Source organism: Lemur catta, chromosome 14 (assembly GCF_020740605.2).
Source record: "Lemur catta isolate mLemCat1 chromosome 14, mLemCat1.pri, whole genome shotgun sequence".
Taxonomy (NCBI): Eukaryota; Metazoa; Chordata; class Mammalia; order Primates; family Lemuridae; genus Lemur; species Lemur catta.
The window spans coordinates 23224745-23241360 of record NC_059141.1 but is presented as its reverse complement, the minus strand read 5'-3'; the positions used below and the strand labels follow the sequence as shown (position 1 = coordinate 23241360).

General features: G+C 54.0%; 1 protein-coding gene across 1 annotated transcript; it reads left to right on the top strand.

Annotated features, from left to right (window-relative positions):
* The first annotated feature begins 3901 nt into the window (after positions 1–3901).
* KAZALD1 (Kazal type serine peptidase inhibitor domain 1) lies at positions 3902–7851 on the top strand. The gene is made up of 5 exons (XM_045568593.1): positions 3902–4177; positions 4662–5217; positions 6399–6559; positions 6643–6790; positions 6986–7851. The coding sequence occupies exons 2-5, from the start codon at positions 4680–4682 to the stop codon at positions 7078–7080; spliced, it is 942 nt and encodes a 313-aa protein (XP_045424549.1). The 5' UTR covers positions 3902–4177; positions 4662–4679; the 3' UTR covers positions 7081–7851.
* Positions 7852–16616: the final 8765 nt, after the last annotated feature.

The following is a 16616-nucleotide window of genomic DNA, read 5'->3' as shown; positions in this document are numbered from 1 at the left end:
TAAACTGCTGGTGACCATATAAATTGACACACTTTGGAAAAAGGGTATGGTAATATCTACTAATGTTGAATTATGCATATCACATGAAGCAGAAATCCACTCCTAGGCATGTCCCAATTTATATATAATAAATGTCAAAGCCAGGTAAAATTAAAGTACGGAAGTGGTTTTGTATGGGCAAGAAGAGCAATAATGATTGGAAGGGGACGTGATGGGAGATTCTGAGAGTGTTAGTGATGTTCTATTTCTTGACCTGGATGATGATCACATGAATGTTCATTTTGTAATAATTAATCAAGCTATATATCCATCTTGTGTGCTTTTCTGCTTCTCTGTTATGCCTCATAATGAAAAAAGTTACAAACAAAAGGGGAACAAGAAACGTAGAAAGAGTTCACAGGTACAGTGATTTAAGCATCCTTTCTAAGTTTAATACAAAATGTGGCCAAGTCATCAGGTTGGATAGAGCTATAGTGCCCATCTCAAAGGTGGACTGGATACTGGAGGTAGAAGGAGTTGCCTTCTGAGAAATAGGAAGAAAGGTAGACTGAGGTCTGACTTCTTTCTAGATAATCTTAAAGCTCACTCAATTTGCCTTAATGCCTAGGTATTCCAGAGAGCCAGTTCCTAGCTATTCCAGCCTTCATTTTGTAACATTATTTGTAGTTCAATTACAAGGTTTATTTTCCTACCTGGCTGTCCCAACTTTCTACTTATCTCAACATTCCAACTTACCTATAAAAATAGGCTCTACTTTTTTATTATGAAAAATAATTTTACAAAATAAAGGAGTAGTGAGCATTACACTCAGTCATTACTCAGCCTCATTCCAAATTCTCTTAGGGCATTTATTGATGATTTTTTTTTTTTTTTTTTTGAGACACAGTCTCCCTCTGTTGCCCAGGCTAGAGTGCCGTGACGTCAGCTTAGCTCACAGCAACCTCAAACTCCTAGGCTCAAGCAATCCCGCCTCAGCCTTCCTAGTAGCTGGGACTACAGGTGTGAGGCACCATGACTGGCTAATTTTTTTTTCTATTTTTAGTAGAGACAGGGTTTCACTCTTGCTCAGGCTGGTACTGAACTCCTGAACTCAAGCAATCCACCTGCCTCAGCCTCCCAGAGTGCTAGGATTACAGGTGTCAGCCACCGCGCCTGGCCTTGATGATAAATATATGATAAATATTTACACAGTTGTGATCAGTATCCATATACTTCTCTTCTTCTCTTAACCTTACCTTCCTACACTATTTTTCATTATTTCCGACACATATTTTTCACCTTGACTGAGTTTACCTATTTGTCGTACGTAGTAGATAGCTACAAAGTATGTCATCTTAGTTATCTATGTTGTGCCTTTTTTGACTTAACTGATTCTAATATTTACAGGAAGCACAATTCTTCTGTATCCATATCTGATAGGTCAGTATGGACCATTTGCTTCACATCTGCTTCTTCCTCAAAGTTGCAGCCCCACTATTTTTGCCAGCTGTGTCAAAACAGGGTTCATGAAGTGACAGGTTAAAATATGGGATCCTCCCACGTAATTTCTTACCAAGTTACACACTGACTTTTTATGCCTTGTTTAATCTGTTGTTCATTTATATAGGGCCTTTTTCATTCTATCATTATATCACAGTTATTTTATGTGTCAGTGGCTGAAAGAAAGTGAAAGTCTGATAACCTGTGAACACAAGGCTAGGATTCACAGTGGAAAGCAAACGACTACACTGTATACCTCATTCCTTCTTCAGTACAAGCATCTGCAGGAAAGAGTGGGAAAGAGGCAGGACCATCTATTCCTCAACAAACATTAACTTCACCTTTTCTGTCTCAATCTAGTCTTCCTCATGTAAATGCAAAAGACGATGCCACCTGGCTTCTCTCCTTGCAGTACTCACATCATCTAGAGAATCCTTTTCCTTTGGCCCAACAGTTTTCTATGAACCCCGTTAAACTGATCAACATTTCCAAAGTACGAGTATGGAAAATCTTTTGCTATTTCTTTACTATTTGTGATTCCTATGGCTGTTACCGACTGTACTTAGGAGCCTTAATGGATAAAGTATTGGATGATAAGGATTTGGAAACGTATCCAGACTATCAAGTTGTGTCTTACTCAAACAACTCCCTCCTAAAAGTATTCTTACAATATGTGGTGTTTTCCTAGAACAAAACCTCTACTTAATAAAACTGGATCCCCCATATGGTCAACATCTTTGGTATCTTTTGTATGCACGGCTATGTTCTCGTCACCAACCACGACCCCACCAGAGGGCGCTCATTCCCTATCTAGTCGTCTCCATCAGCAACTCAGAAAAATCTAGGTTAAACACTCAGAAACTAAGTTTTTCACATTTCATCCACAAAAATTTGCCGAGAATTTACTGTGCCGCTAGGTGTGGGGCTAGGTTTACGAGATACTGTGGTGAGTTAAGCACTCTACTACCAGAGGCTTAGAGCAAAGCAAAGACGGAAAGTAAACCACCGGCTACTATAAAGTGGGATAAGTGAAGAGTTTCTAGGACCGTGGAGTTTGCGGCTGAAAAATCGGCTCCAGGGCTTAGAAACCCGTAGCAATTAATTAAGAGATCCCGAACTGCTTCCGCTCTGTACCCTGGCAACGATCTCCGCCTGGTGTTTTGTCAGGGCCAGGGACCAACCCCTCCTTGGGTGGCTCCGTTTGTCAGCTCCGCAAGTCCCCGTTCCGGCCTTCTTCAGGGCTTCCTGCAGTTCTCTGACAGTTCACTTCGGCACTACGTCGACACTGCCGTTGTCCTCAAGGACAAGGACAAGGGATAACTCGCAACTATCGGCCATAGCTGGCCCCGCCCACTCTTTTTCCGGTTTAAAACCCGCGGGCTTTTCCTGTTCTGAATTCCTAGATTTCCCGTTCTGATTCTCGCGACAGTTGCTAGACCTCGCGTGAAGTTTGCTTCCCGTCCCTCTTTTGAGTTTGAGATCGGGTGGCAACCTGTCCTCGTCCATCTCATCAGAATCCCACTGGCCAGATGCGGGGCTCGGGAGCCCCTAAGTGAAAGGGCTTGACCGAGCTCCGGTGCGCTTCTCGAAGGCAGAGTCCCGGGCCGCCTCCCGAGCTTGGCTCTCCAGGGCTCCAGTGCGCATGCGGACCCCATCCCGGTGGGCCGTGCTGGGGCTGCCGCCCGGGCCAGGCCTGACTAAATGCCGCCTCCTCCCTGGCTGCATTCGGCTGTTTCCGCCCCCTACCAGCTAGACTGCGGAGCGGCTTCTGTAAACCGCTTGGGACAGGCCGGGGCGGGGCCTGGCCGACCCGTGTTCGGCGGGCGGGCCTGCAAGAAGTCTCTTCTCCCCTCCCCCAGCCCTGAGTGCCACGGTGGCGCTGGTGGCGGCGGAGAGACAGAATGCCTACGGCCCTGCCAGCCTCGCAACCATAACCTGTAATCCCGACCTGAGCCCCGCCCGCCTCTCCTGCGGCCGCCGGTCGCCTCCAACCTCTAATCACCCGGCTCATCCGCGGGTCGAAGCACCTGCCGGATGTGGGGAGGGAGGAGGAGGGCAGATGTAAGCGCCGTCTCCGGTCCGCGCCCCGGTGGTGAAGCTGGGTGGGCAAGCCTGCACTTGCTCCCAGGAAGCCGGCCCTGGGCTGCGGGGAGGCGACGTTGGTTGGCCCTGCCCTCCAGGAGCGCCCAGACATCGACGTAAAATGACTTGGCACCAGAGCCCCTACCGCCTCCCCATTGTGCAGACTACCCCAGGGACTGTAAAGTCAGATGGGACAGGGCCTAGCCGTTCAGCCAACACTTAGAGCTTCTCAGCCACTTCCTTACCCCCACTCCCCGTCTCCAGTCCTCACACCCCCCCCTTCTCTCCCAGCTTTGGTGTCTGGTTACGGCTCCTCTGCTCTCATTGTGACTTTGGGCCAGGCTAGGGGGAAATGGCCTGGGAAGGTCCCGTGCGGCTGCATAAAATTGGCAGACTCAGAACTAGGGGGAAGGCGGGTGTGCGACGTCGAGGGGCGGGGAGAGGGGGCGGAGGAGCTGCTCTCTGAATCCAAATCCGTAGGCCCTCAGAAATCCTCAGGCGGGTGCAGAGGTGGCTTGGCGGGCCCAGCTGACCGTGCACCTCTGCTTTCTTTCCATCACCTCCTTTTTCGGACTGGAATCACGACTGCTCCCAAGGGCCCAGTCCTGGACACTAGGTGAGCGCCCTGGGGCCCTGGGCCCCAGGCCACACTCGAGGGCCATCACACCCCACACACACACACACACACTTCCCACCCCCCATTAACAACTTCTCACTTCTGGACCCGTCCATTCCCATCCTTATCTGGGGCAATGAGCATTGGAGTTGGATGGTGTATGGTGGTGATGCTGCCGGTGTGTGTGTGTGTGTGTGTGTGTATGTGTGTGTGTATGCGCGCGCCTCCGCCTGAGCTTTATCACCCCTTCCTATCATCTCTCCTCACTCCTCCTCAGCCTCCCAAGAACAGCCCAATTAATTGCCAACTGGCATAACTGGATAGCTCCTATAGTCACTGGGCCTCTGTGTTGGGGCTGGGGGTCTACTTCAAGGTAGCAGGAGGAGCCAATGCCAGGGTCAAGCTTTGATATAAGGGCAGTGAGATTGGTCTTTCAGCATAGACATTGTTTCTGACCTCCTGACCTGGCTTCCGTCCCTGGCAGGGTGCCACGAACGCGCTGATGCCCGAGTGCTCACAGGGCTTCCAGCTAACCATGCCGCAGTCCCTGGCAACTGCCTTGGCGCTGCCCCTGCTGCTGCTATTGCTGGTGGTGCGGACGCCGCCCCCGACCGGCGCAAGGCCATCCCCAGGCCCGGATTACCTGCGGCGTGGCTGGCTGCGGCTACTAGCTGAGGGCGAGGGCTGCGCTCCCTGCCAGGCAGAAGAGTGCGCCGCGCCGCGCGGCTGCCTGGCGGGCTGGGTGCGCGACGTGTGCGGCTGCTGCTGGGAATGCGCCAATCTCGAGGGTCAGCTCTGCGATCTGGACCCCAGTGCTCACTTCTACGGGCGCTGCGGCGAGCAGCTTGAGTGCCGGTTGGACGCAGGCGGCGACCTGAGCCGCGGAGAGGTGCCGGAGCCGCTGTGTGCCTGCCGCTTGCAGCACCCGCTCTGCGGGTCCGACGGCCGCACCTACGCCCAGATTTGCCGGCTGCAGGAGGCCGCCCGCGCTCGGCCCGAAGCCAACCTCACTGTAGCGCACCCGGGGCCCTGCGAATCGGGTACGCATGGCTCGGGTCCCCTACCCCCAGCACTTGGGCTTCCTCGAGGCACTGCTCCCTGATCCCCGACAGCATGGCCTCTGCCAGGGGAGAGGAAAAAATGAGGTCGGGGAGGCCTCGAGTTCAGTATAAGACCGGGCTCTCTCTACTGGTCCTTAGAGGCCGCCGCCCGAAGGTGGGGGCCCCGAGCTTTGTTGGCAAGCTGCGTGGGCTGAGCAGGGAAAGCTCCAGAACTGCTGGCGAGATCAAACCCTCCGAGGGTGCAGGCACATAGCCTATGGTTGCTCAAAATTGAGAGAATGAAGCGACTCCCACACTTTGCCAGACTGCTGGAGCCCAGGCAGCCAGACCTGGGTTCCTGTGAGATGCAATCACGTTTTGCTTGGGCAGATTCTTAGAGCAATTTATTAACCCAGTCTCCCCACCTCTGTCCTTTCTTCTGCATTTAGGGATTAGTGAAGGTGGGAGCTCTTCTAGCTCTCCTTCGCCCTATCCCCTCAGGGCTGGGGGCCATCAAGCCTGGAGTTTTCTTTGGCGGTTTTAGTAACTTTCACTTCCCGAGCCCCTGCTCTGGTGGGGCCTGGCTGAAGCTGCGGGGGTGGGGGGGGAGGGGAAACAAACACCCCGCGGGGGGTCCCAAGAGTTTCCACTAGTCCTCAGGGCTTCCTGCCTGCTGGCCTGCTGCCCGGGGTCTGCCTTCAGGTCCTCTGCCTTTGCCAGAGGGACCTTCCCAGGGGGGTGGGGGGAGGGCTGCTCTTCAGGTTTAGGGGAACTGGGCCTGGTTTGAAAATGGGGAAGGGGGGAGGTGTTGGTTTTAAGCAAGGCAGACAAGGTGCCCCCTCTTCCCCACCCAGGGTGGAATGAGGACAAGGGAGCAGTCAGGGACAGTGTGGCTACCAAGCTAAGGTGTGGGTCTGTGTGCTTGTGTGTTTGTGCATCATGTCTTTATGGCTCTCTGTGTGCACACGTGTTCGTGTACATCTCCATATCTGTGTTCACATCTTTGTGTGTGCCAGCATCCACATTATATGTATCTGTGTGTCATGTTGTGTTTATAGATGTGTATTGACCTCAGCATACATTGTGTTTTGCCACAAGCATGTCCACAGTAATTCGTATATCGTGTCCTTGCTGGGATGGATGTGTCATCCTGTTCTCAGGCCTTCCACCTCCACCCCCAGAGCCCCAGATTGTGTCACACCCATACGACATTTGGAATGTGACAGGGCAGGACGTGATCTTTGGCTGTGAGGTGTTTGCCTACCCCATGGCCTCCATCGAGTGGAGGAAGGACGGCTTGGACATCCAGCTGCCAGGAGATGACCCCCACATCTCTGTGCAGGTAGGGACAGAGAGTAGAAGCTTCTTTCAGGCTTCCCAGGGCCCCCCTCAAAAGGAGCATGCTGACTCTTTGTCTGGCTCCAGTTTAGGGGAGGACCCCAGAAGTTTGAGGTGACTGGTTGGCTGCAGATCCAGGCTGTGCGTCCCAGTGATGAGGGCACCTACCGCTGCCTTGCCCGCAATGCCTTGGGTCAGGTCGAGGCTCCTGCTAGCCTGACAGTGCTCACACCAGGTAAAGAGGGAGGCCTGAACTCGGGGATTGGGAGGATGGTGCTGGATTAGGGCCCTTGGATATGTGCGTAATAAACAGTCACTTGTGTATGTGCATGTGTGTGCACACATAAGCATGGCCTTCCCACAGACTGGGATATATGCACACCGACAGTCCCTCTCTCCTGTTCTCTCGTTTGCCCACGTGTGTTTGCAGATCAGCTGAACTCTACAGGCATCCCCCAGCTGCGGTCACTAAACCTGGCTCCTGAGGAGGAGGCTGAGAGTGAAGACAGCGAGGATTACTACTAGGTCCAGAGCTTGGGCTCATTGGGGTGGGTGAGCAGGCATGAGCTCAATCCCTGCTCTTAAAAAGACCTGGAAAGGGGGAACAGGGTCCCTTCATGGATTGACTTTAATGCTCTTAGTAGGGGTGATCATGGTGGTTGGGGGTCTACTTGTCTCCAGGGTAGAAGGGGGTGGTAGGGGAGAGAGAGAAGCTGAAGGAGGGTAGGGAGAGAGGCAGAGACTAGGAGAGCTGGTGTGCAAAGGGGCCCCTGCAGGAGACGCACAGCACGGGGGTCCTCCACCTCTTTCCAGCAGCCCTCCGGCCAGCCCTGCTCAGCCAGTCTCTTCTAACTGCCCTTCCCCAACGGCCCTGTTCCTGCTGTTTTCCTGGTCCCTAACCTTTACCTAGCCTGTCTTCTAGAAGTTTTCCCTCTCTCCTAAGTCCTTTTTGCACTTCCTAACTGCATGCCGTCTTTTGTACAAGAAAACAGAGTGGAGCACTTAGTTCCCTGCAGTAAGATGGGCAGGGCCAGCTCCATATTTTATACCACTCTATTAGACAAAGCCTAGCACAGGACTAGGCACAGTAAGCACCAATAAAGATTTACAAATGAACTGAGCCACACAGATGCAGAGATTTCATGCAGATGTGCACATGAAGATCAAATATCCCTGGGAGGCCTCCCACACTAATAGGACACTGACTTGCAGAAGTGCAGGTCCTGCTCTCTAAGCACGTGGTTGCCAGATGTACAGAGGGAAGGCTTGAGCCCTCTAGGGGGAGAAAGTGGAGCCATCTGGCTGGAAGCAGGGTATCCTCTCAGTCTGCCCTCCTTTGGGGCTGGTATACAGATAGGTATCTGCCCCTCTGTTCATCTTACTCTGATTTCCTCCCTAGGCTGAGTGGGGAATCATGTCTGTGTGGGTAGGACCCCAAAATGAAAGCATAAATTGGATAGGGGAGGGGAGAAGTTTGGCCACCAGTGTGGCCTTGCCCAACTCCCATAGGAATCTATTTCCCGGCTGAACCCAAGGCCATGGTAAGCCTGTTTCCTGTCTGTCCCAATTGTGACCTGTTGTATCTGGCTTGGGGTCCTTCGCAGAACCGCACTCTTTGGCTCCCCCAATCTCCTCCCTCATTCTGCTTACCTAGCCCAGGGACACTGGTGAGACCCAGTGTTTACCGAATGATTGAAGGAAAGAATGAAAGCCTAAGTCAGCGAAGCCAGGATGCCGTGTGCGGATGGCGACGGCCTCCTACGCTCCTGGGCTCCGCCCCGAGCCTGGCGCCACCGCGGGAGGGACCGCTCTTGGCTCGGCGTCTGACTTTGTCCTCTGGGGCCCAACTCAGGGGGCCTGGCCTCTTGGGAGGGGCGTGGTCCAAACCCCAACCCTGGGACTGGGCCACCCCTCCCGCGCCTACGCACTACCATCTACTGTTGCCTTGCCCTGGGCCCCTAAGCCAGACGACGGTTTTTGTTGGCAAACCCTGGCTGGAGCCGGCGGCCCCAGGAGCGCGAGCGGGTTGGATACTTGGAGCGAATTCCAAGGCGACCGCCAAAACAGGAGCAAGGGGGTGGGTGGGGTTGTGGCAGTGGGGTGTGGGACGTGCTGTGCGCCTTCGGGACAGAGGAAAATCCGCTCGGCGCTGAAAGGGGCGGTGGGTTTGGGTCCCTGTGTCAGCCCCGGCATCCGCCCCTGGCTTTTTCTTCACCCAGCTGAGCTCGGAGGCGCCCTCTGCGGGCCCATGGGTCCTACCGCGCCCACCTGCAGAGCAGAGGCTCCCGGCCTAAAGGCCCACCCTACCCGAGTGGGTCACACGGGTCCTGGGGAATCTGTACTCGATCGCGTTTGCAGACTTTGTAGGATGTTCGGGAGCAGCCTCCTTGCAGCCTCAATTTCTCCCTCTGCCTCCCTTTTGGTTCAAGCCCCACAGTCTGGAACCGGAGGAACCCCTGCTGCCCACCGCCCCCACCCGCCCCGCACCCAGCCTCTGCTGCAGCGGACCGGCTTTAATAACGTCGCTGGAAAGTGACACGCGATTTATTATTAAAGTAATGCGGGCGCGGGGACGGGAAAGGTTTAATAAACGCGCTGAGATGCCGAGGATTATTCACCGCAAATAAATGAGAGTGCGGGCGGCGTTTTAATAAATAATTTCCTGCTGCTCCCGGGGGAAGAGAGGGGAGGAGAAGGGGGAAGCTGAGCTGCTGCCACGACTCCCGGCTTTGCCTCCCCTCGGGTTTCCAAGCCTTCCCCGTGTTTTTCGTCCTAGGTTGCTCACACCGGAGATGTGAGATTCCAGGAGAGCCAACCCAGAGTAGCCAGGCCTGAGGGCGGGGGAGGCTCAGTCCACCTTAGTTCCCGCACCTTTGGGATTTTAAGTAGTTTGTTTAAGATCCAGCGAACGCAGTTTCTTTGGGTTCCCACCGGAGATCCAGAGTCAAGACCCGACCGGGGCAGGAAGGGTTAATCGGGACCAGCTCCTCCCAAGCCAAAGGTTCCTGGTCTCAGGGACAGGCCATTCTCCCCCACCACCCCACCACCTCCCGCTTTTGGCTGACCCGGGCTGGGCGTCAGTCTCTCCTCCATCCAAGGCAAAGTGTGAGGAGTAGGCCAAAGCGGGCCGTGTGTGCAAATAACCCTGACTCTGACCCCTTTCTCGGGCTGTCCTGGGGAAAGGACCCGCTGCGTCTGGCTGCTTGTTACTACAAAGGCTCCAAAGCAGGGTCCAAGGGTCCTTCAGCCATGCCGGTCTGAACTGAGGGTGTCCGGGGCCAAGCCCAGCCCTTGGCTCGCTGGTAACGGGGGTGGGGGGCGGGGGGCGGATTTGAGGACTAGGCAGAATTGGAGCCCCAAGGGGGAGGACCGTCCCTCCAAAAGAAGCCTGGAGGCCCGAGAGGATGAACCTGACTCGGAGAGGGCCAAGATCGCAGAGTTTGGGGACTGAGAACACGCTCGCGGCGCTGGTGGTGGCGGTGGGGAGCCGCTGTTGGAACCCGGGGCTCTAGCTCTGGGCTTGTGAACACCTGGCTCCGCAAGTTTTGTGCCTTGGCGGAAAGAGGCGGCATCTCTGGCAACACTTGGGAGTACAGGAAATGGGAATGGCGACAGAGTGCCATCTGGTGGATGTTTCTGATAGTGGGCGTCAGACCTGAGCCAGGCGCCTTGAGACAGTTTAACTGGAAAAATCTGAGTAAAAAGGTGCTTGGGTTTGTATCCATTTAGTGTAAGTGAACGTGCACGTGTGTGTGTTGTATATATGTGAGATCTATATATATGTGTGTGATATCTATATATACTATCTAATATGTTTATGGTAGTTGTGTTATATGCACAGTATGTATACATGTATGTATGTCGCAGTGTATGTATGCATGTGGATTATCTAAATGCACATATATTAATATGTATGTGGAAATACACATAGGTTGTATGTGTGTGTGTACATGAGCATTGAATATATGATGTATTGTTATATGTGTATGTATTTACATTCATTTGCAAGTATGTGTTCCACTGTGTGTCATTCTTTTTTTTTTTTTGAGACAGAGTCTCGCTCTGTTGCCCGGATTGGAGTGAGTGCCGTGGCGTCAGCCTAGCTCACAGCAACCTCAAACTCCTGGGCTTAAGCAATCCTACTGCCTCAGCCTCCCAAGTAGCTGGGACTACAGGCATGCGCCACCATGCCCGGCTAATTTTTTCTATATATATTTTTAGTTGGCCAGATCATCTCTTTCTATTTTTTAGTAGAGATGGGGTCTCACTCTTGCTCAGGCTGGTCTCGAACTCCTGACCTTGAGCGATCCACCCACCTCGGCCTCCCAGAGTGCTAGGATTACAGGCGTGAGCCACCGCGCCCAGCCTGTGTGTCATTCTTTCTACACATATTTTGTTATGTACTAGCACTGCTGTAGGGGCTGGCGCTACATCATGGAGCAAAAGTTGTCGCTGCTCTCATGGAGTTTCCATTCTAGTCTAAGATGTATATGTGTGAATGTATGTGTACTTACATAAATTATATGTTTATATTTACAGGATTATGTGCTTGTGTACATGTGACTCTGTCTATATGTGTACATGTGGGGAGCAGACAAGCTTAGGCTCTGGTGGGCCTGGAGATTCCCTGCTCAGGTGCTTGTCACCTAGAACTCTATTCTGAGTATGCAGGCAGCTGAGACCAGAGGGAAGGACACTGGAGACATGGGCTGATTACCTCCTAGGGTATATTTTGGTTATTTTCCCAGCCCTCTGAATGACCAAATTCTTTCTACACAGGGAACAGCCGTGTAAGTGCAGCTGTGGTAATGAAAAGTTAAAGAAGATCAAGTCTCACCTGTGCTCAACTCAGAGCCCCTTCAGCGGAAGGATGGTGGGGTGGGGAAGGGAGTGAGTGGGTCTGGGAGGCTGGGGGTGGGAATAGCTTCTCTGAGGGCAGTTAGGGGGCACTCAGAGACTGGGAGGGTCTGGGTCTGGGAGGCGAGGAGCTCTGGGAGTGGGCTGCTGACAATGGGGGGTGGTTGAGGACACTTGGGGAAGGATGGAGTGGTGGGATGGAGAAGGGGCCTGAGGGGAGTACTGAGGTCAGAGGGGGGATGGAGTTGGGGTGGGGTGGGGCAGAGAGAGAAGCTCTGGCACAGGAATACACCAGTCCTGGGGTGGAGCCTGGAGGCTGGCTCAGTGGGAGTCATCCTCCCCTTCTCTCACCCCCTCCCTTCCCCATGCTGGGCCCCTACAGTGCTCTAGCCCTCCCTATGCTCCAGTGGCTCCCACGTGTGCTGGGGGCAGAGGAGGACAGCTAAGGTGCTAGGGCTTGGCCTGGCTTAGGTGACTCACCTAAGTGGTGGGTGAGGTGGGGCAGGGCTCACAACATCAGTGTCCCATGAAGCCATGTCCCAGCCACCTGGGTCATTGCCCACCCAGCTGCCATTACCAGCTTCCAGTTTGGGCTCAGCTCAGGGGTTTCAAACAAGGGTGGGGCATGGACTTGGAAAATGTCACAGAATATGCACCTCCCCAACACACAGGCTTCTGGGGCTGAACTGGGAAAGGTGCTTCTGAGTCATTTCTTCCTTCTTGCCCTCCTTTTGCCAGATGTTTTGCAGATGCAGTCAAGTCTAGGGGTCTTCAGGTGCCATCCTAATTCTTGTTCAGTGGTAGTAACTCATACCTCCCTCTCGCCCTCACTTGCTGGATTTCTTCACCCTAAAACTGGGGTTTCTGTCCCTCCCTCCAGTCCCTCTTTTCTTCCCAGGGTTGAGATCTTGGGCTGTGTCCTCACTGGTTGGGGGAGGGAACAGGGAGATGGGCTGAAGATACAGGCTGGTTCCTGGCCTGGATTTATTTTTGGCATTTTTGCTGCTATTTGGGTGTCTGGACAGGGTGAACAGTTATGAAAGTCCAGTTCTGGGACAAGAATTGCCCCACATTCAAATGTCATCCTATCCTCTTGGTGACATGAGGTCTAGAGTCTGTGGGAGAAAAGACAAGGTCTCTGTGAGAAGCGCTGAGAGCCTGAGGGAAGTGATGGGGTCTCCCAGGATGAGGGTTGAGGACAATATCGCTTCCTGCCCCACACCTGACCCCACCCTGAGATAACTGGAGTAGGGCTGGAAAAGGCCCCACAGTTCTCTGGGGCTCAACTCCTGGGTGTGAGAGGGGTTAAATTCTGGGGGCAGTGGTCTCTGAAGGGTAAGAATGGGTCTTCAGGAGCAGAACTAGGGGCTCTGAGTTCAAGGGTTAGTTGGCAAGGGGACATGGTGTTTTGCAGTATGGGGTTGAGTCTCAGTTCTGCTGCTTTTTAAATGCACACCTTGGGCAAGTTTCTTAACCTCCCTTCTTCTGTGTCCTCTTCTGCAAAACAGTGATAAAACTTGCTCCATAGGGGTTGTGACGAGGATTAGAGATCTTATAAGTAATGTGTCTGGAACAGAACACAGTAAGTGCCCAACAAATGTCAATTTTACTAGGTATTACTATTTGGGGGCAGATGAGCTGCATGGGGCTGGGGGCAGGGTGCCCAGTGCAGAGCTTCCTGCTGAAGTGGGTGTGTTGGAGAATGAGGTGATCGCAGTCTTGGTGCCTGCCTGGAGGAGGCCTGAGGAAGAGGGGAAGGGCTGAGGCAGGACGGGAATGGGCAGGGACTGGGCTTCCAGAGAACTCAGCAGTCTTCACCCCCACCCCCATTCCTCCTCAGGGAGCCCCTGTCAGAACCCAGGGCTCTAGCTCTGGGCTTGTGAGGAGGGGCGTCCCCCAAACTCACCTCCATCCATCTCTTTTATCTGGGCTGCTGAAGGGCTGGAGCTCCAATGGGGCCTCTGATGGGGAGCAGATACAGTCCAGGCGGAAGCAGCCGGAACTGTGCTGAGCTTTGGCTGAGGACTGGGCCAGGGGGTCAGTGAAGACAGATAAAGCTCAGAGCAGCTGGGGGCTCAAGGGACCCATGGGGGAGGTCAGCAGGGACGGAGGGCCAGCTGTGTCCTGAGAGGAGGCAAGGCCGGAAGCTTCTGATGTGGATCAGCCTCTATCAAGGACTTCAAATGGCCAGACAAGGCCTTTAATGACTCTTCTGGAGGCGGGAAGTGGGGGGCACAGCTCCCTCCCCCAGGTGTGGCTGCATGAAGGCCGAGGTACCTGGCAGGAATGAGGGTTGGTCCCAGGGAGGAGCTGAGGCTCAGCACAGGCGAGCTCCAGGAACAGGCCTGCTTGTGGAAGGGGTTCTGGGGGCTGCCTTACCTCAAGGCAGAGATGGGGAAAGAGCTGGGAAGCTATTCTGTGATTTTAGTTCCTGTTTTAATTAACTTTGAAGGGCTTGGGGCCTCCCTGAGCACCAGGGAGGGGAGCAGAGTAGACGTTTATTTTCCTCTTTTCCCTTTTAAAGACAATTTTATTAAATCACTTTGTTTTCATTCTGGCTTGAACATGGGGCGTTTAAATGGAAAAGTAATTATTTCACCTCGTTTGCTTATGGAGAGAGGAGAGTTGGGAAAGGGAGGGATGCCAGTGAGAGGAGGAGGCTGCAGCCTCCGGCTGGTGCATACACACGTGTGTGCAAATGCACACATGCGCTCACAACCATGCTCACACACCGGAATCAATGTCCACATACCCCTCACACTGGCTCGCACGCTGTGTGCCCAGAGAAAGATTCGCCTTGTCCACACCCTCCCAGACCGCTCAGTACTTGCAAGCACAGATCCACGTTCTCCTGAAGACACTCCCTCCACTGCAGCCACGCTTGCAGGCACAGCGCTCTCTCGCTTACACAAACACGCACAACACATCGTGCTCACAGTACAGGCGCCCTCACAGGTCCCTCAGGCACCTCCTTCCAAGCCCCATGGGTGTGTATGCACACCCGGTGCACACACACACCCAGCATAGCCAGGTACTTTCAAGCCTCTTGAGTTACGTGAGCACAAGTACCCACAGGTTCAGACACACGGTTACAGACTCATTCTCCAACACACAAGCACACCCTGACAAGCACCCTTGGGGACAGACATGGGAGGGGGCCATAGTCGTGCAGGTGAAAGAGTGATGGAATTCTCCCTCTTATTGGGGTTCCTGGGCCCCCAAGTCTACTCAGGCTACTCCCTGAGCGCCTTTCTCTGTACCTGCTAGGTTCTCAGAAGGATTGTTTGATTCCGTAGCTTCTAGGACAGCCGCCCCCTGCCTCCTCCCCTCGCCCCCACACCAGCCCGCCCTCCACCCCAGATTCCAGATCACTGGAGCAGGGCAGAAGGCCCCACAGGTTTTCTGGCCTCAGCCAGGCCCCACCAGGCCCCAGGTTCTAAACGCGGCTTCCCAGACTCCCCCCGCCCCTCCCCCGCCGTGTGAACCGGTGTCGGAGGGGTTAAAACCTCAGTAGCGCTCCCCTCCACCCCCACCCCTGGCTGGTACGTCCAGGGCCGGTTCTCGGAGCCGTACCTGTACTTTGTCTTCATCTGTCACCCCTTCTGACAGTCAGATACATCTTGTGGGGGGGCGTGGGGGACGGGGAGGCAATAATTAACCTCTCCCGCCTCATCCCCCCAAATGCCATAGCCTCCACCACGTTTGCGGCAGGGTCTGCAGCGAGAGGAGGGAGGGAGGGAGATGGAGGAGCTGGAGAAGGGGAGAGGGGCAAAGGGAGGAAGCGGGAAGCGTGGAGAGACGGGAGGGTGAAAGGAGGAAGGGCCCTGACATTTTCATTGCCCAGCCAACCTCCTCTCCGCACCGCCTTTCCTGGGGAACTGCGGGCAGGTGGGAGAGGTGATTAGAGGGGGAGAGAGCCTACTGCGCTGACAAAGTCCCCACTGTCCCCACACAACAGAGGCCCCTGGGGGTGGCAGAGTGTGGTGCACCGGGCAGTAGGACTGAGGGAGTGCTGGGTGGGTGTGCAGGGGTGGGGGCACCCGGCTGGGGTTTCCTGTGTTGACAATGAATAGAGCTTGTGAAGGACCAGTTTTTCTTCCAATCAATGAAGGGTGAGGGGCTATTCCTGGAGCAGGCAAGTGACTCCAATGCCAAGGGACTGTGGATCAAAGGGGACTCCAGATTCCGGGTGGGAGAGGGAGGGCACCTTGAAAAAGTAAAGCAAGCCCCTGGGGGATGGCTGGACTCAGAGTTTGGATAAGAGACAAATTTGTCTTGGGCCACATCTCTGGATGAGGCAAGTGGGACTGAGGGTCAGGTAAGAAGTGTCCAGACCAGGAGAGGAACTAGGATATAGAGAATTCCCAGCCAGGCTGCTCCCTGAGCCCCAGGGGTGCCCAGGAAGGGTTGGTCCTGGAGTCTCCCTGGGGAGTGAAGCAGCCAGGATGGAAAGGAGAGGTGTCGCTGTCACTGCTGGGGCTGGGGGAAGGCACAGAGAGACAGGGTCCTGCCTGTCCCCTGGGCAGCCTGAAGGTCAGGAGCTTCTAGCTTTTTCTACCACTCTGAGAAGTTGTTAGTCAATCTGCCATCTTTATAAGTGTCTGAGAAATAGGACCTTTTCTCTAAGGTCTCTGACAGACTTTTGAGCACAGCGTGGTTCATGAGCGTTAATCCTGGTTCTGCCACTAACATCTGGACTCCAGCTTCCTCATTTATAAATTGGGGAGGGGGTGCTGATGGGACAAATTCTATAGACACCGCTGATACCGATGTCCTATCATCTTCTAAGAACTGAGGAACCTTATGTTTGGGGTCAGCTGTGCCCTCCTCCAGCTTGTACACGCTCTGAACTCTCCCACCCCCCGCGCAGCAAATATATAGACCAAAAGATACTGGTGCATGTGCCCTCTCTCTCTCTCTCCTCTCTCTCTCCCTCTCTCTCTCCCTCTCTCTCTCCTCTCTCTCTCTCTCTCTCTCTCTCTCTCTCTCTCTCTCTCTCACACACACACACACACACACGCACGCACACACATACACAGTCTCCTTGCCCCATGCACTGTGTGCATCCCTGGACTCCCAATCATCTATAAAATTTGCTGTGGTTGAGATGGAGGCAGGGGCCAGGGCATCCAAACAGAAAAGCTGACTCTATGAATTTCTATTAAAAGAAGAAGAAAAAAGGCTTAGCAGAACTGGAAAGTGGA